The sequence below is a fragment of the Neopsephotus bourkii genome, unplaced genomic scaffold (assembly GCF_033783945.1).
Source record: "Neopsephotus bourkii isolate Nb327-2 ecotype Australia unplaced genomic scaffold, CSIRO-AGI_Nbou_v1 NB_1292, whole genome shotgun sequence".
Lineage (NCBI taxonomy): Eukaryota > Metazoa > Chordata > Aves > Psittaciformes > Psittacidae > Neopsephotus > Neopsephotus bourkii.
In genome coordinates, this window is record NW_026901776.1 from 7906673 (window position 1) to 7927530 (window position 20858).

The 20858-nt window shown below is 39.0% G+C and overlaps 1 protein-coding gene across 8 annotated transcripts in view; it reads left to right on the plus strand.

The window, feature by feature from the left end:
- BIRC6 (baculoviral IAP repeat containing 6) overlaps positions 1-9432 on the plus strand; it is a 172331-nt gene extending 162899 nt beyond the window's left edge. For all 8 annotated transcript variants that reach the window (XM_061365881.1, XM_061365887.1, XM_061365889.1 and 5 more), the window contains 3 exons: positions 2831-3019; positions 6874-7008; positions 8051-9432. In XM_061365881.1, coding sequence (XP_061221865.1) covers positions 2831-3019; positions 6874-7008; positions 8051-8227 — 501 coding nt within the window. In that variant the 3' untranslated portion in view covers positions 8228-9432. The remainder of the gene's footprint in view (positions 1-2830; positions 3020-6873; positions 7009-8050) is intronic.
- Positions 9433-20858: the final 11426 nt, after the last annotated feature.

The window sequence follows — 20858 nt, forward strand, 5'->3', positions numbered from 1 at the left end:
GAAATGTGACTAAACACTGTGATAGGTGTTTAAGAGAGACTGTGGGATTTCCATCCTTGGAGATATTCATGTTCCCTCTCCCTTCAAGGGACAGTTACGATTTGGAGATCTAAGTTGTGGGTCCTTACATGGTGTAACTCTCCAAAGACAGAACTTCTTAAGAGATGAACTGAAATTTTGGACTATAACTGTAAAATCAATGTAGAAAGATGCAAGTATTAGGAAGTCTTATTTTCACTAAATTCCTTGTTCTTAGATTAGAATGTTAGATTTGATTGTAAGAAATCTCGTGCAACATTTAAGTTTCAAATTTTAAAGTTTTTTAGAGTTTCATTTTAAAAGTAGTAAGAAAGTTGTTGGGAAAGCCCCCCCCCTCCCCATACTGGGAAAACCACTATAGCTATTAAATGGAAACCAGCCACAGGACTAAATAAATTGCTTGGAAAGAATTAAGTGCTACGTGTGTTTTCTGCCTCAGGGATTAAACTATTGTCAGACCACCCAAAAGACTTCAGAAATTAACTTTTATAACCCAGATGAAACTGGAAGATCAATTTAGTTTCTCATTCATTACAATTACAGTTCAAAGTAATAACTTGTTATTAAGGCTGAGAAAGTACAATGCTGTATTAATGTCAAATTTCTCTACCATAGCTATATATCTAGATATATATCTGACATATAAAATGTAAAAAAGTAAAATCCAGCTACTTCCAGATACATGTAAAGGCCACAGATCACCAGAACTCCTTTGGTACCTGAAGCCTTGAACATGAGTTACTCTACCTTGGCTTAGCACATTTACAACACTAAAAAAGGCAGAATATTAATGTAAGTGGCAGTTTCCTTGCTGGAACCTGATTTCCAAGGCACATTCTGTGTATTTTAATGCATTTACCTGTAGTTTAAGTGTAACAAAAAATAGCCATGGCTTCTTGCAGTTGAACACATGGCAGACACGGGAGGCAGTGTGATGGTGCATGCAATACCATGTAACAACAGCTAGCTGGAGCACCTGCTGGAGAAACATTAAACCTTGTTCAGTTTTCCTTCTCAGCCCAACTGGGGCACGCCAGTCCATGTTTCCCACTGCACAGCCATGTGCCCTATCCATCAGGATAGACTTGGCTGCCCTAGACTGCTCTTCTGTCTTATACTTAGAGCACAGCAACTGCACGAACTGAAAGTGTCATGGCACCAAAAGGGATGAGGGTGTGTTTCTGTGAGTTGATGGTGGGACTGAGATTAACCACGACACCAGGTTACTCAACTGATTCTTGGGCTATTGCTTTGATCCAAGATACCGGTTTGGCATCATGTGTGTGAGTGAGTACACGTGGCAGAGAGGGTGGGAAACTGGAACACTTTTGTGCTGGCTTTGCTACAAGAAAAACTCTGAGAGAATGGCACACTTAAGGACAGTGCACAGCTACGTGGCTGAAAGAACCCGTGTCTTGAATTGTTACTGCCACAGTGTCTATCTGATGTAAGCTCTCTGTTCCAAGAAAAAGGACTGTTGTCTCCCATGTCCACATTCACCAACTGGACTGCTATATGAGGAAACGGCTTCAAACTTTAAATTGTTTCTAAGCTGGGATGAGAGTAAGTTCCAGAAACAGCTGCCCTGATATTTTTAATCTGCTGAAGTGGATGTCTTGTTGGTGCTGGAAACACCATTCTTAGGGGTGTAACCTGTCATCAGGTTTTCAGTATTCGAGGACATCCAAATATTCAAGTCACCATTTGTTTTCTTTTAAATGCTTTACAGTTCTGGAACTAGGTTTGTGTCACAGAATTGCAGTCTCTAAAATTCTTGCTGGACTTGGTCTGAAGTACATAAGAAAAACCTGTCCTTCACTTAACAGAAATAAAAAAAGGCAAACAAACAAAAAGCAAATTATAAAACCAAAAACACAAAACCCCCAAACCCCTTCAGCTGTGTCTTTCTACTCTGTGACATTTTTGTAGTAACATCATTTTGATTAGATACAGCAACAAGCTGACAGGGACAAACATTCTAATCCTGGAAAAATTAGCTAGCCATCAAAGCATTAATATGCACTACTTACACATTTGGGTTCCTCAGTACCCTATGTCTCTATTTATTTCTTTGTTTTATGATATTACTGTTAAATGGCTTGTATGTATGTAAGCATCTATTCCCAAATGTACTTGCTAATAAAATTGAAATGGATAAAACTGCCATTTCCTTATCATCGAATAGTTGATGCAGTACTGAAAAAATGTTTTTACCTATCTTTAGAGAAATACTGAGGTTTTGTTTAGTGGCATGTGACACACAGTGTTGTATGTAAAATCTGAAACTAAAGGGCTAAAAACACAGATAAAACAACTGAATGCATTTGAAAGAAGAAATGGGAGAGCATGTAACACCAAGATTCATTTCAGTGGTTTACTTTCACACTTTCCATCTAGTTCAGCATTAGAAGAATTAGTAAGCTCAGCTACAGGAAAAGAACTATTGACTGAGAATTTAACAGATACAACAAAGGCACTTTCTTTCACAGAAGGCTGCAATTAGATGTGTTCCTCTAAGCATTTACTTACATTTATATTTGTGTTATTTTTTAAACTGTATTTGTCATTTTCTCAGCACTTGAGCTAAATATGCTGTAATAGGACTTAATGTTTATGTATATAATGGTTTCAGTTTGAAAGTACGGATGGTCCCTACTTGCACGTAGCCTGTATTACAAATGAAAGTACTTTGCCATAGAAGTGGTTTTGCACACAGGGTGAGCATAACTATGAATATTTGTAAAAACACGTGGGTAGCACAGTTTTACTATTTATTTTCTTCTCTCAACAGGTGTTAGTGTCTGTCCAATCCCTAATACTGGTAGCAGAACCATATTTTAATGAACCAGGTTATGAACGATCCAGAGGTACTCCGAGCGGTACCCAGAGCTCCAGAGAATATGATGGAAATATACGACAGGCAACAGTCAAGTGGGCAATGCTTGAACAAATCCGAAACCCATCGCCATGTTTTAAGGAGGTAGGTTTTGTGAAACACAGTAAATATTTATCTTGTTGGAGCATTAAGAATAATGCAAATATTTGGAAACATGCGCAAAGTGTCCCTTTTAGCCTTCTCTTATGTACTGGGGCAACTGGGTGGAGATGGAAGTGAATAAGGATGCACCTGACTTTACAGATTCTTTTCTGGGAAGGGGGAGTGTGCAGAAACTGGGGATGATCTGGTGCGCAGTTTGATCAAACGTGGTTCATACAGCTTGGCTCATTCTTAATGTCAAGTGGTTCCTTTTACAATTCACATGAAAACTGTTGATGAGCCTTACAAATGGGCACTTGGTGTTTGTTGGTCTGCACAGCTGACAGGAAATATTTTTCCAAAAAACATGAATTTGAAGCAAGTATCAGGAAACACTTTGGACACACCAGAACAGTGCAAAGTGGTAAAATACCTTCAAACACATTCCACCCTGCACAATATTTATGGAAGGATCCACAGAGCGTCTGTGCTGTACTAGATACCTCTGCCTTTAGAAACAACTGTCTGGATGCTGATGAAAGCAGTAATAACTCCATGCATGCACACTGTCTTAAAAAGAATTACTGAAAGAAATGAAGTTGCTTTATTTGTTTACATTTCTGAAACTATTCTACCACACTGTAGCACATGAGAATAATTTACTTGTTAGGGATTTCTCAGTGTCCCTAGCCCAACTCCTTTCTCAAAGCTGGTCAATTAGATCTTGGGGTCTTGAACATATATGGCAAAGGATACAAAGGAAAAAGAGCTGAAGATATGCCGAGTAAGAGAATCTGTATGAATAGTAATGCAAAATGGCTTGTCAAATATAGAATCATCTCACAGTACTACCAGCAAATACTTAAGAGAAAAATACATTTTACTCTGAACTGCTACAACTGTTGCCATTTGTAGTGCGTGGAACCATCTTGTAGTATCACCTGTGCTTTCAGTTGGTTGCATACCAAAATGTTGAAAAAGCATAATTATTTTAGGCTTATGCATATTGCTAAGTGTGGGACCTAAGTGAGAAGGGTATTCTCCCATCCCTTCCCTGCTGTTCATAAAAACATCTTTTGGAACGCAGAACCCTTCTGCAATTATGATTACTGTCTCTTGTGGAATAAGAAACTGTAGACCCTTCACCTGCATGAGAGGAGTTAAATATTTTATCCACATGCAAGTGGAAAGGAGAAGGATGTGCAGTGTATGCTGGTGTCTTGAATTAATGAAGAAAAATGTGGTAGTTGTTCTAAATTATCCCTTAAATGTTTTACTCAAGAAGACCGTAATGAAGACAATATTGTGATACATAATCAAATAACCTCTCTCATAGGTCCTTTTCTTCTAGCTAAATGTAAAAAAAAATCACTTGAAGAAGTTCTCAAATTACAGTAAGCTTAAACTAATTGAAGATACCAGAAGGCGGTGGGCTCCCCAGCAGTAACGCTCCATCTTTCTTTTCACACATAGAGGAATGAAGGATAAGGAATATTACACTATTTGGTAAATTAATCCCACTTTGCTGTTAACTGCAGTTTTCTTCAAAAGCATCTCAGCAATACCATGCTTACTCTGCAGCTTAGCTTTTTGACTACTGGTGTACAAAAGGCAGCTTGTAAGCTGACATCTTGGTAACTTCAGTGGAAACCTTTCTATTTCTTCAGAGATCAGCTGTGAGCAAACTTTCATTCAGGAAGCCTGGCATGTTTCAAAACCTGCTTGTCCTCTCTTCAGGATGGTAATCAGCTGTCTCCAGGTGCTGGTGTTTCAGGGGAAAGCCATTGGTTCCCTGAGAACAGACTTAAGCACAGCATGAAAGGCAGATGTTGAAAACAGTACCACTACTAGCTTTCTAAGTGTGGTGTGTAGCTAGGACTGAGCTGAGTTAAGCCATAGACCCATGTAAATGAAAAGCAGCATTTAGAGGTAGACAGCAGTTTGCAGAGGTATCTTCATAGATTCATAGAATGGTTATGGTTGGAAAGGACCTTAAAGATCATCTTAGCCATTTGAAACTCCTTTCTGTTACCTGTGAACAGCCAGGAGTTTTGCTGCATGGAAGAGAACTAACACTTAAAAGCTTTGCATTCAGACTGGTTTGTTCAGGTACCTGCAGTTTTCCTTGTTTTCCAAGATAGTTTTCTATTTTTCCCTTGTTGAGGTTTTTTGGGCAGTAAAGTGAAATATTCAAGATTCTGACAAATTTTAAGCTATGACAGCCTGCTTCTGTAGGGAGAAGTTTGAGGCTAAGATAGCTTGCTTTTTGTGTTAAAGCCACAATCATACCAGCTCCCTTGCTACTTCTCTGAACACACACTCCCTGTCATTATGCAAAGTGGGATGTATCTTCCTTTACGTATCCAGAAATGGAACCTATAGCTGAGTTTTGGAAGAAGGCTAGATTCCATCTGCAGCCCTAGCCAGATGAAAATGCATCTCTTGTGCAGATTGTCTGAGCACTTCCCTAAGAGACTAGCCTGCTGTTAAAACCTCTGGGTTTTTTTCATAGTTGTGTTGGGAACCTCAGTGATGATGACCAGACATGAATGCAGAGGTGTCCTGAAAAGTGAGGTCTAAGAAAGAGCATACATCCTTCAGCTCCTAACATCTTTTGTCTGCACAGACCTGAGCTGCCTTCCCTTCAGTGGCTTAAGTGACAGACTCACTAGATCTAAACTGCTGCTCTTCAGGAGTGTTTCCAAGCACCATTATGGATATAAGGAATGCATCTGGAACTGAAGTCAATTAATTTTCAATTAATTAAATTAATTAAATTTCTTTTTTAATTTTTTAATTTTCAATTAAATTTCAATTAAAAATTAGCTATTAGCTGTATTCTCTAACCTCTAACGATGATTTTGTCAGTTATGTTGCAGTGTGTATGTCTGTGCTCAGTAACATTTCTTTGATTTTACTGTTTCTTCCATCAGGCAAAGTTTTAGAAAACGTTTAAGACAAAGCCAACACTAAGACTTTCACAGCTTTTTGCCTGAGGGTTGATTGGTTGGGTTTTGGGGTTATTTCTTTTTAACTCAAATCTCTACAGAAATACCAAAATTACTGAGCGATCCAGTACTGGTTCCCACCCAAACCATGGGCAGCTCAGCTGCTATTGCCTGGGAGTTCTAGTGTCCCCAGAGGTGCTGCCTCTGCCTAGGGCATGGAATGTAGCAGTTGGTACAATCCTTCCCTGTGCAGAAGCACCTTGTGTTCCTGTGCTTACACTGTCAACAGTGTTTCTGCTTACCTGTTGTCTGTTCAGGCAGCACGTGGTTAGGGACAGGGTTAGACATGGTGCCAACACTTTCTGCCTATGCTGCTTTAATAAAATAGGACTGAGAGAGCAACAATAAAAGCCTCAATAGTGTATCTGTGTAACATAAACACAATACTTACGCGAATACAAACATCCATACATGGTGCCTGCACAGTAAGATCATCACTGAACTAAAGAACATACCTAACATTCTGCTACTACTTTTTCTTTTCCCTGGTGTGACGCTGTCGCTGGCTGTCGTTTACCCTCCACGCAGATAACATTCAGTGAACACTGAAACGGCAGGCTGTCATAGATTCATGCAAGTTGGAAGATCCTCAAAAGGGGATCAGCTGAATTCAGACGAGGTTCCTCAGGGCTTCTTCCAGTTGGGTCTCGGAAACCTCCAAGGACAGGAATCTCACAGTTTATCTGCAGCCTGGTTCAGTGCTGAATAATCCTCACACTGATTTATTTTTTTTTCCTCCCTTATATCTGGTTGGACTCATCAGAGGTCTTGCAGATTTTCTGTTGTTGAAGTACGTGGTTCTTAACAAGCAATGCAAACTGTTCTTTCATTCAGAATGTGTTCTTGCAGGTCATCCACAAACATTTTTACTTGAAAAGAGTGGAGATCATGGCTCAGTGTGAGGAGTGGATAGCAGACATACAGCAGTACAGCAGCGACAAACGGGTAGGCAGGACTATGTCCCATCATGCTGCAGCTCTGAAGGTGAGACTCGTTTTTGTAATTGTATGTTCTTTAATCCAAAGATGACAAATGGCAATAAAATTGTTCAGCAGCTGAGTTTGTTGAGAACACTAACAGAAAACTCTAGCAACTTTAAAGCATGCAAACACACCTGTTTTTCCCTGTTGTCAAGAGCTCATGTCTGTGCACTCCACTTTCTCACTAGTTTTTTCTACCAGTTAGATTTTCCTTTGGTCCCTGTCCTGCCTGTTTTAATGTGAATACTTGTGTAAGATATAGAGAGTTTATTTTGTTCTCTCTAAGGGTGGGTGTTGGTTTATGATGAAGTGGTACTGTTGTACTACAGCCAACAGCAAATAAGCTTTTTGAACAGACAAGCAGTTATTAAACTGTAGTCCATTACTTTTAGTTTTACCCTGTATTAATTTTTACCAACAGTTACAACCATTATAAATGTTTTCTCCTTTCCTAGCCAAGCACCGGCATTTGTGTATATTGTGTCATACAGACAACACACCTCGATTTCTTTGGTTTTCCTTTTCTTTTTTCCTTCCCGAGGAGAAAAACAAAAACTTTTTGAAGGCTTCTTTTTTCTATTGCCAGACTTGTTTGTTTTCAAAATTCTTGGTCTTCAAAATGAGGTTACAGGTAGTTCCTAGGATCAGAATACAAACCTCTCTGTTTCTGTAACAGATCTCATCATCAACTCCTTAGAAAGGTCCATTTTGTCTGTGTGACCTCAGTAGTCTAAACCAGTTTCTGCCGTGAGCACAGAAGACAGACAGGACTAAACTGCAAGACAAGGAGCATAACATTTATATTGATGCATTTGTCTGCTGCAGTTCTGTTCTTTAATTTATCCCTAGCAGCACTTGCTTTATTCTGTCCCTACAAGGCCAGTAACAGCCCTTAAACACCAGGGGAAAATTTAGCCGGTCCTTGAAACAGTACATTTACACCTCTTGTACTTACTCCTTTTTTGGTTTTGCTCACATTATCCACTGTTGTGAAAAGTGTTGTTTCAACTACGACCTTCCACACCAACTGCTTTTTGTTCATTCAGCGCCATACAGCCCAGTTGCGGGAAGAACTTCTGAAGCTTCCCTGTCCTGAAGGATTGGATCCCGACGCCGATGACCCCACAGAAAAATGCGGTGCCACAAGCTCGGAAGAGACTGCGTTGCACGAACAGGTTAAACCCAGCAGCAGCAAAGACATCCCCACTGATTTCAAGTTATGAGTTGCATTGACATGGACTTTCTAGACACAAAGGCTTTGAAGCACAAGCCAAATATGTCAATATTTGTATGTAAGAAGCTAATTATGTAATAGGTAATGAAATTGAAACTATACTATGCCCTTAAGGATATACAGTTGAACTCAAGATGATCTTTTATTTACCTGTACAAGAGTGTAAACTTTTTTGTGCTTTTATTTTTCAATTGTGAGAACCACTGATTGGTATGTTTAAAAAGTGATGTATACAAGAAATGGATAAATCACTGCTATATAAGGGAAACTACCTTAGGAAAGAATGTTTACTGAATGTTTATTTTTTTTTTTACTTGTAGAGTGAGGGCGGTTGTAACAAAGAATATATATTGGTCATTCTTACAGCTACTATTTAAAGTCAGACAATTTTCACTGAATTTGATAGATTTTACGTTTGGCCATATAGTCATGCTCATCTTTGATCCTAAAGAAAACCTCCTGTATACTTCAATAAATGTTAAATGGACATGATCCCTCTTTTATGATTTACTGGTACATTTTTTAAATAAACTGCCATAAAATACATCCTAGCTGAAGACTTGCACTTGTATGACTGAATTCATTACAGTCGGCATATTTAACTTGATGCTTATTAATTCTAAAATGCAGATGAAATAAATGCACATGGTTTTACCTCATGCCAAAATTTGGACTTGAATTCATCTTTTATTTGGCTATTTTATGCAAACTATCAGTATTCTAAATTTCTTAAGGGCTATTCTGAGACAGCGTCTTTTCTCTGTTGAAATGTCTGATTTTTAGATAAGCAACTGTACTCTTCAATTGATGACAGGGGCTAAGGACGGGCCACACAGGAGAACATTCTGTAGTTCCTACTGTGTAGACTTCTGTCCAGTTTTATACTTGCAACCACAGATCCCTAACTAGAAAGGGAAAGGGATTTGCTTGATTTAATAATCAAGTCTCGTTTTTAACATGACATGCATTGCTCTTACTGTTCTTAATTTTTGAGCAGTCCTTAAAAGACTAAAAAGTTATCACTGGTATTACCTCAGACTAATGATCTGTTATATTATAAATACTATAAATCAGGCAAAACTGAAGCTTTTTTGTTTTCTGTTTGTTCTTTGTTTATGAGAGTCATGCTGGAATTTTTTCACTTTTTGTTTTACAATGTATTATTTCTAATCATTAAAAATGACACCAACTGAGGTTGTGTTCTGATGCTGATGGTTAACAGACTTTGATAGTACACTGATACGTTGTGTTAATGCAAGGCCTGTCCAGATTGTATGTACCTCTCAAAATCCCAATTTAGGCACGTCTGCCTTTTCTTAGGGGATTCTTAATCCGAATGCGAGCCAGGCAGCTCTGTGCCAGAGCTGTTGGTGAATACAGGAAACAAAGAGCTTGTGCCACACAGGCAGTGTTAGAACTTTGTCAGTGTTAATACAACACTGCATTTTTCTAGATGGGTATTTACTTACCTGCTATTACTGTACAAAATGACTGCGATACTATTGTAAAGCCTCCAAAAGCAAAATTACCCACCAACTTCCAACTATATTTGTTAGTGGTTTCCATTAAAGCTCTTCATTTAGTGATTAAGCTGTCTGCCTAAAGCAGCACAGCCTTTTATAAAGTCCTGGCACTTGTACCGAACCCAAATGTATCAGACCTGAAGATTCTCCTTAAACATGAAGACTTTTTTATCATTAAACAAACCATTGAAATAGAAAGTACTTGACTTGCTTTGATTTGACATTAAAAGGGTGGATAACATGATTGTACCTTTTTCTCTAGCGTGTATTTATGGTATCTAGCAATGCTGATGTGAAGTCACTGCTGCTTAATTAAGCAGATGTAAACAACTGCATGGGATATTAAACTCTAATTTGTATCCACGTAGCAATTATCATTTTTTTGCTAACCTGAGTTGAAATCGTATTGCACCAACTGAATGCAGAGATTCAGTCCTTAATAACCTACAACCATGTTACAGTCTAGAAAGTAAATCGTGCACTTGGCAAGAGATACGAAATACACCTTTTCAGGTTTCTAGATGTAACACACAAGGTAGCTATGTTCCTTTGCAGTAAAATCACAGTAAATCCTATGAGGTATGTAGACAGCTCAGTATTTTCTTTAATCAGTTCCCCATATCTTTTACCATTTTATCAAACTGAATAGAAACCTGTATAGGGAGATGGTTTCTAACCATCACGTTAATGTCCTGGGGTTTAACTGTCCTGCTGCTTTTGTAGAAAACGTTTTAAAAATCGACAGAACTCATTTTCAAAAAGCAAGAGGCAGCAGCCTGCTCATTAGATCATTCTGGAATTTTAGCCTGTGTTTTTGGTCCTGCCTTTGGCCTCAAATTGCTGTGCAGTGTGTGTGGGGGAGGGATGTTATCAACCATTGGAATTGCTGTAGCCACTCCATCAAAGGAAAAGCATGCCACCTAAGCTGGCAATAGTCTTTTCTTTATGCTAGTAATGATAAGCTTTTCTGACTATCTACAGTGCTAATGAAGAGAGGATGACTCAGCAATCTCTGAAACCTTGTGCTCCCTGAGAGCAGATCACTTGTTACACTGCCTGCTATGCATAAACAATGGGTCTCTTTTGCAGTTGTAGACACACTACTCTTCTGTATACAGACATGAATGATGCCCCTGCAAGGTGTAGTGGCTTCCTCTGGAATTGCCTTTGGGTAAAAGGTGTGCATAAATGTATGGATTAATGCTTCTCTGTAATCCTATCACTGCTACACAGGGGAAAAAAAAAAAAAAAGATGACAATCTAGGAAAAAAAAAAAAAGAAAAAAGAACTTGAAACAAAAACCCTGCAAAAAAAACTGCCCAGTTTCAGTCCAGTAATTACCTGATAGATGTTTAGGTGCTAGCAGAAAAAAGAATGTGGGACTATAGCCTGACTGGGTCAATAGCAGCCTGGTTGGTGGTTTTGGTTGGGCTTTATTAGTAGAGAATCTGCACATCTACCAACCTGTCAAGGAGCCTCCTTTGAAGCAGTTAAAATCATGCCAACACAGGTAAGGCACTGGTCTGCCGATCGCCTCTAGGGAGATTTGTGTGGAGCTGGTTCTGTGGTTGGATGATGAGCTATTAAGCAGCAGTAGAGCTTGAACTCTTTACTTAAATAAAACTCCCATGTAATACAGGAAATCAGTGTACTACACCACTTATGATGGCTTTAACCTCTGCTTACTGTATCAAAGAGGGAATTCAGTTAAAACAAATCATCTGTACAAAACAACATATTTTTCCATGCAACTATGTAATCCCTTACATAGGGTGTTTCTTAGAGGAGTTTTTCTCCCCAGAAATGCTTCTGGTGTTATGTAAACAAATGTTCTGTTTTACATCCTAAGGCAAATAGCTTGATAAACAACCATATTATTAATATACCATGTCTACCTATAAATATCCAACAAATCCAGCTGACCTAGATTTAAGCCGGGACTATATTATGAGGCTCTGATCCCTGTGAAGGAGAATTGTTTAGGCTTAGGTTTTCAATTGGAGTTTCTCAGGCATGGAATCTTCATTTTTTACCTCTGTACTGCCTTTGTAGTAGTGTGGTTCAGAAGTGTTCTTATCTTGTTTCCTTGGATTTTGTCCAGAAGCCAGTCACCATCAGATGGACTCACCTGCCTGAACTGTCAACTCTCTGTAGTTAGAAATCAGAAGCATCTTTCAATGGAAAGGAGACACAGATTTATATTTATCTTACCATAAGAAAAAAGTATAAGGTACTGAAGTTATTTCAGATGCATATTCTCTTCCTTTTTTTTTTCCATGTGTATACACAGATACATATTTCTATATGTATAAATGCATCTGCTCTGGCAGTCATTTATCTTTGAAAAACAGCTTTCTGAGCTTTATTTTCCCTCTCCTTTTCCATAGATAGTGACACCATTAGGTGGAATGTGCAGGTGTTTATACCAGCATATGAGCTTTCTGAAACAGAGTAAGCTGAAGCGGGGTAAAAGTAAGTTCCACAAATACTGAAATGAATAGCAGGTAAAAACATGTAATTCTACAGAGAATTTGTTGTTGCCATTATTTTATTCTCCTAGAACATGAGTTCAGAAAATACAATACCTGTGCAGTGAATTCCCATAGTAGAGCTGTAAAATAGTCTCATCACTGCCTCTATTTTTAATAAAGGCTCAGAGAAAACAAATCCCAAACCACAATGTTCCATCGTGATTGAGAGTTCTGCATATTGTGACCGGATACCTCTGTTAGGCTGCAGTGTGTTCTGTGCTTCTTGTCTCTCTAAAAGTGATAACCCAATCTACTTAGTTCTCCACCCGTATTAATGCTACTTATCTTTTTAATACAAATTTAACACCGATTTTGTATTTAAGGTGGTTCAGTTAAAATTCCAGAAAGAAACGTGCACTTCATCAGTCAGAGGCTGTACAGGGCACATAGTAGCCCTTCTTCTGATGGGAAAATAGATGAGGTGATCTTGAGAACCAGTGCAAGCAGAGCCCCAAGAAAATCTGGGAGTAAGAAAAGGTGTATTATTGTCCCCCTCAAAGACACATAGAAATGAGGTAGCTGGGGAGACTTTCACACAGCAGAAGTTGTTAAACTTCGACAATAATGCCTGAAATTATACTTAAAACCAAATTATAAATGTGTATTTGCAAAAACAAGTGGGCTGATCTACCAAGGTTGCTAGACCAACAAGCCAGACATGCTTTTACATGAGGAACGTGCTTCTCAAACATGCCATGGGTCACTGCATTTAAAAACCTGAAGCCACTTTCCTGCTGCCAATGTTGTGCTCCATACCTCCAGCTTAGCCACTTCCCCCATTGTTTTTCAATTTATTTAGCCTGCATCTCTATTCACTGTTCTCCTTTACTGACTCACATTAGACGTCACACAGACATGCATGAACCCTGCAGTAGTCCACAAACTTCACATTGGACGTGGTTCTGGGCAACCTGATCTAGTTGAAGATACCCCTGCTCATTGCAGGGGAGTTGGACTAGATGACCTTTGAAGGTCCTTCCCAACCCATACTATTGTATGATACTGTGATTCTACGTAAAGCTCTATGGGTAGAAAGCAACCACATCACAGTTCCCAATAACAAACGTATGAACACATCTTTAAAAAACAGCAAACCCCAAGCCAGAAAACTAAAGCAAACCAAAATCTCATCATAAACAATCCAATCTGCTATTGTCACAGGCTGCCTCTGTTGCTTCATTGAGTATTTTCTCATTTACCAGGAAAACAAACAGGAATAGCAGAATGTAGGGGCTTTCCATCTTTTCTATTTTCTTTCAGATATTTAAGCAAGTATGGGGTTCAGAAAAAGAACGGCAACAGAAAATGTCTTGCAGCCTACTACTAACCAATGGCTGGGATGTCCCCAGAAGTCCTGTTATCTCACCCTGAAATTGCAAGTTTTCAGCCCCAAAAAGTTTGACTATACCTAAATCGGTAAGAACCACATCAATGCAAACTTCTAGGACTCTGTCAGTCAGAATTCCTTTGCTTGAAACCTGGTAATAATAATAAGCTTATTTCTACCGTTATTTTAAGCAGCTTAAGAAAGTGGCAATGAGTTGGATGCCACACAGCTGTCCAGGAGTCTTAGCTGAATCCCAGTGCAGCACAGTTCTATGCCTAGAGTATGACAGCAGCTCTTTAGTGTGGCTAACCCAGGACGTAGCAAGGCCACCGTGATTACAGATGCTCAGCCAGCCCAGCCAAGCAGTGGCATTCTCATGTTAGGGAAGCCAGGGTGCCAGATCCCATGGCTGGGAACATTCCTGTGGGATGTGAATCCCAGCCTCCATCCTACCTATATAGCTACAGCTCAGGCTGTCCTGAAAACCTTGCAAATGTTTGCTGGCAACACAGTACGGCAGTGATTCAAGAGGAAACAGAGGTGACATGGCAGATCAAAAACTAAAGCCAACAACAGGATTGCTGGAAAAGAAATTATATGGCTGCCAACAGGACCCATGCTCTCAGCTACCAAGTTGTGACTGCAAATTTCAACTGGATTCTGACGCAGTTTCAGCCAGTGAAGTGTGGTGTAATATCTGAAATTCACAGGGGCTGGCCTCCAGCTCAGCAGCAGTCACAAGAGAAATCATGTAACCATCTGGCTGGCTGAATTTTGCTATAGCATGTGGCATTCTGCGTAAGTCCCAGAGCATTACAGCAGCCCCAAACTAGGGGGAAAAACATTTCTTCCAGATTCAATTCAGTACACCTCCCATCTGCCTCACGGTCACTAAAGGCAACAGAGTGTGGAGGCAGGTTACACACACACTGCAACACCTGCTATCATACAGCTCCCGGGGAGGTTCTAAACATTAGGAACATGAAGGGCCTCATAGAGACCACCTGATCCATATGACAGAACAGGGAAGACAAGGTGGAAATTACATCTGAGTGATGATTTAGCTCCATACAGATCTCACGGTAGTTTAAAAAAACCAACACAACAAATGTAACTAAAGATCCAACACAACAAACAACTGCTGTTGATGACAGCAGAGACCAAAGCAGAGGTACTCCAGAAAATAAAATATCCTTTTGTTTCTGCACTGCCACTGATGTGTTAGACCTTCATCTAACACTGATGCGTTAGACCTCCTTCAGCTCTTTTCTAGCTCTTCCTCCAAGGAAATTATTCATGTTAGAAACCAAATAGCCAGATGAACAAATGACACACAGCAGGGACCTGAACATCAATAACCTGTATCAGAGGAGAAGCCAAGCCATTTAAACAAAGAATAAAACAACAGTACATGGCTCCTGATAAACAACTGTGTAATTCAGGAAAGATGGTTCTATCCTGAAGAGCTCTCTAGAGTCTGTACTGCTAGCAGAAATCAATGAAGGATAGTGCTGAAATGTCAAGGCTGCATATAGAGAACTGCACTAGAATGCTAAATGCAATGTCTGCCTAGTGCAAGACACGGATTAATCATCTGAATAAAAATAACACAGTTAAAATGCTTGTTATGATACTGCTGTCTTCCTGAAAATGTTAATATGATTTGCGTAAGTGTATTTTTCATTACGGCTTTAAATATGCTTTTGCTTTTAATTGCAAATGCATTTTCAGGCACAGTATCCAACAGCAAGGGATTTTCTATTGCCAAGTGTGCCCTCAAAGACAGTTGTCGAGTCAATGTCACTAAGGACAAACCATGACTGTAAATTCATCCAGTCTTCATTTTCCCCTGATAGTTCATTTTCCACATTTCAAAACACTGACCTTGTTCACATCCAAGCTCCACTGAGGCAACAGAACAGTGCTCAGTAGCCCAGCATTCATCACAGGCTGCAATTAAGCATCCTACTACATCAGAATCTGAGGTTCCACATCAAAATGTGCTTGAGTTGTCATACAGAAATTATTCTCTGTTCATTCCCAAATATTACATCCTGTGACTGATGCAAAGTTTCCATATAGATTAAATTGCCAGCAGTGTTCACCTCAACCTTCACCGTCTTTTCATCAGACTGAATTTGTTCCATAAGCCTTCTGGAAAAAGAATTACACTATTTATATTTTTCCGAATTTTAAGCATTTCCATAGTTGAACAGCTTCTCCCTAAATGGCCTTTGGGTTTTGGTTCAGTTAGCATATGCAAATAAACTATTTCAGAGTTCTGACTCAGCATCATCTTCTCATCTTAGTTTAGGCCTTTGTGGATTACTTGTTATTTGTATGACATCTAAGGAAAAAGACAGCTCTATATGAAGCTAAATGTTTCAAGTGTCATTTTAAGACATGTTTCAGAAAAGATTATTTCCTCCTGCTTTCTTATTAAAATATCATTTTGCCATTTTTCTGACCATTCTGTATACTAAGTTCTCTGCCTAAAGTTAATTTCTATCACAGAATCACAGAAAAGCTGACCAGGAGCAACAGCTGGAGGTGCCCATCCATTTAGCCTGCTCTTCCCCAGACTAAACATCTAGCTCCCTCAGTGAATACAACTGTTCATGGAATACGTGATCTAGGTCCCCTACCATCACCTTAGTTTGAAGTCTGGTCTTCAAACTAATTGCTTTCTCCCCTTTGTCTCTAGTTGCACTGATGTTACCATGGATACCCTGCAGTTATCGCTCACTTCAGTTACAAGACAATTTCTACATTTTAATTTACTGAAACCCAAAACCTTTTCACCATGGGTAAAGAAAATAAGGAGGAAAACCGAGCATAGGACATGTTTCACTTTACAAAGGCGTGCCAGTTCCAGTTTCTATCATGCTAGCAGTGAAAGCACTAATCATCATAAACCCATTTTGTCTAAAAGCAGGGTTAACATATTTTTTCTATGTAAATCACTTCATTGCCATGACAGAATGATGTCAGAAAACCTAAATAGGTGATCTAATAAATTTTCCATTTAGAACACTGTTTAGCAGTAAAGGTTCCTGGGGAGGTGGGTAGCAGGACATGACTGATGTCAACTACTGGTAAGAACAATTGGGTTTTAATTTTTATACAATACAGGTAAATACTGTATTGACACAGACACACTGTTACAGGCTCAGAAAATACACACATAAATTAACACTGGAGCAGTGAGAACCCAAGACCTTTCTAGAATAAAAATCTGGCTCTAGCTAATAGTAAAATTTTCTGAAATTTGTAAAAGAGGATTAAAATAAAAATTAACTTTGCAAGTTGTATCATTTCATTCCTCTTTTTAAGGACCATTTTTGAGCAACAATTTGGCACTTCATGTTCACCATTTGTACATGTACACATAAATTCTTGTACCTGAAGTTGGTTTTGCTCCTGTTTTGGCTAGATGCATAAGAATCCTCAAACAATGAAACAGTAGTACAGGAGAGGAGAAGAATTTTATTTCTCCCCACAAAAGCAACCAACCTTGCCTGGCTTGCAGCCTGTACCTTAACCAAAATGCATTTACTGAAATCCTACAGCAGCATGGTAGAACAGATATATGTACGTACATACATACACATATATATATGGTATCATAGAAAATGGAAGGGCTGTGACAAAACCTAGAAGTCAAAGCTATTACTCCCTGATTCTTTGTATAAGATCTGCCCCAGTCACGCTTTGGAAGAAATTACTAACATTGGTTGACTCAAACCTTTTTTTTTTTTCTATTTGGTCTCTTTCTCCTTTTGGGAAAATAAATGCAAAACAGACTGGGCAAAACAGATGAAAAACTGCTTCACACAGCTTTAATCCCTACTCCTTATTGCAGCAGTGGGTATACTCAGTAACCACAACTCTGCTGGATATGGCATAGAAATTCTCTTTCCACACAGTTGATCTAATCAGAGGTGTGCTACAGCCCACACAGACCAGCTGCAACGAAACAAGCAAGTCCCCTTCAAGACAGCAATTGTCTATACAGATAAGGCAGAAAGCTGGATATCCTCTTAGCATTTATCCAGCTCTTAAAACGGGTTTCACAGCCTCTAATGGCTGCAGAACTGTAGCTCTATCAGCTTCCCAATCAGCTCCTTCAAAGCCAGCTTTTTGCATGTAAGACTTTTATATCTTCACTTACAAATAAGACACCTCAAAGAAACAAATACCATTTTACAAATACCTCAAAGAAACAAATACCACCTAGTCTGGCAAAAGAAAACTAATATTTAAAAATATGGATTGGCTCATAATATTTCTTTTTATGTTCAAATCGTACTTCAACACCTGACTCCAAAGGAGAAGTAATTTTATCAGGGCAATTTATTTCTGGAGAACACTTAAGTGGGTTTGATATTTAACACAAATGTTTTAATTATCCACTTCATCCTGAAGCACAGAACACAGCCATGTGAGATGACATCCCTGCTGTGAGAATGAGGATGGTCCTCTTTTTCTCACGTCAGAGTTGCACTCCTACAGCTGAGCTCCAGTGATCATCTAACCACTGACATCACTGTGACAGTGTCATCCCCAACTTGACAAAAAGCTGCTGTACAAAGAGGAACCTGTAGGAAATGCAGCCCACCAAGGGAAGGGTCTCCTGGGTACCAGAGCAACCTCCAAGGAAAGGACAGGGCAGTGTGGATGGAAACAAGGCAGGAGGGCAGGTTGGTGAGACCTCTCATTTTCAGAGGTAGTGAGCTGTTTGGCCAGCTCAGCTGCTCACACAAGTACAGCCACAACTCTTCTAACTTACCCTATAAGCATCAGTTTCCTGTTTAAAAATAAATATTCATAGATTTTAATAGATCCTTCAAGTAATTTGATTCATTACAACAGAACAATTTCTTGGTAAATTTCAACCTAATCCTTTCACCAGCGATGTTTACTCATTTTTATTCAGCTTGATTAGCTCACCAATTTTAAATTCCTCTAGATGTCCTTTGAAATAAACTCTACGGCTAAAAAAGACACATCATTAACATGCCCTTGCACCAGGAAAACCTTAGTGCATATTGGGGGTGAGGAAGTAAAGAAAGCAAAACAAAACCAATACATTAGTAAAGCATTCTCCTGAATACATGGGAAAAAAACGAGCAGAAATATTTCTTCTTCCATATGTCTGTACACTGTCTGGAAATCCTTCTGCCTCTCATATGACACATCAAAATAGAACTGAACCACCTCAGGGACAATAAATCTTTCCTCCCTGCCCCCTTCTGTTCTTACCCCTTGTAAAGAGAAAGATTGTATTTCTGTAGTTGTATCTGTGTGTGAACCCACCAATTAAGAGAAAAGCAAAGCCAAATACAGTAATTCTGCTTGGTTCTGACAGGGATGACACACAATCTTTCCTTCTGATGAGCTTTGGTTAAACTTCATTAATTTGTCAATATTGATATGGGAGAAGGGAAAGGAAATAGATTAACATGCAATATCAAGTACTTTAGATTATCTATAGCTGCATGTTTGTTCAGCAACATCTTGGAAGATGCCACCTGAAATGAGAACCCTTGGTAGCAACTAGTCAGGATCTGGGTAGTATAACTTCTCAAAATGGAATCTGTACTGCTGACCGAAGAGCCTCAACACAGAATTGGATCTAAAATAAGCCTGACTCAAAATATGAATTCCTCTCACTAAAATGTTTTAAACTCACACACTATGTTCTCGAGTGTTGTTTTCCTGTATGACTCTCTTTATTAATTGATTTTTCTATTTACTTTTCTTGTTGTCACTGCAAAAACTATTACCAACTTTTCCAGTGTTGGCATTGCTCTTTCCCATCTAGATTCCCCTTGTTCTTGCAAATCTTGACTTCTTTCTTTAAAAAATGGTTTCCTCTGGTAATGTGACTGTCTTCCCTCCAGACTATTTAAGCAGTGCTTAGTACTTACCACATACTTAGATGCTCAATTCTCTTAACTCCCAAATTATTTTCTAAGTTAACAATAAAAACATCACCATTTTCTCTTAAGACGGCACCCTAAATAATTGTGTTCCATCTAAATGATTTTTCAAGCTCTTCACCTTTCTGCCCCCTTTAAGAAGAAAATCTAAAATGGAATTCAGTAATTGAAACAATGATCATTCAAGCAATATGTTAAAGTAATGTTTAAATCATAATGGCAATAGTAACACAAATGAAAACGGAAACGTACGCACACATTCTCCATAGTGCTCTCAATTTAAGAACAGAGTGCAGCTGACAACCTTGTATTTACTTTATGAAAACTTGGTATTCATGCTTTTGTACTCCTTGATGTTGATAAAGGTAGTATGTTTTTTAAAATTCATACTGGGGCCCATCACCATCTAAAGTCATGCTAAAAGCAGACAAATTAAACCTGCCAGCTATGGATATATTAAATTCCCTCTGATTCCCTCAACCTCCTACAGGCAGAAACCAATTACTTTTTTTTTTTAACTCTCAGTACTTTTGTGTGAGAATGTGCATCACACTAATGATTTTCTGCTGGGTGCACTGCAGCAAGCCAAAGAATAGCATTAATCAACTCGCACAGCTCTCATACACAGCATTTGCCAAAGTAAAATTTCTTTCCTGTTTTTGACATCGCAGTGACTGCACTGCAGAACTGCTCTAGCCACTGCACTACAGGTGACAACATGCTGATACCTTATTTAAATTGTGCAAGGGCACCATCTGCTCTGTATTTGAGCTATGGAATGCTCTTTTTTACAAGACAATCAAGAGGTGGTTTGGAGAAAAGGATGTAAATTGTCTGTGGGAGGAAGGAACATGGACCAGGTTTCATTTGCTTGGAAAATTCTACTGCACTTCAAGGAAACAAAGCAGACTTCAAAATAGGCTTTGTCAATCACTGAATGTTTTGTCCAGATCCTTAACCTCCACCAGTGATGCTGCCACAACTTACCAGGCAGTTCTTCCAGAACATGATTTGCAGCATAAAATGCTACCATTAACAATTATTTTCCTTGTCAGTAACAATGAGACCTCTTAAATGTCCACCCCCCTCACTCATCACCTCTTGAACAAGATACTAAAGCTCTTAATATACATATATGTAAATTGGTAGAGCCTGATCCTCTCTCAGCAACATCCATTTCCTCCTTACCCCTTCCTCTACAAACACATTCATACTATCCTTCACACTGCATTACAGGCAAACTAAAAAAGAAAACCCTTCCAGGCTTGTCTGCAATGCCACTTCTCGACACTCCTTT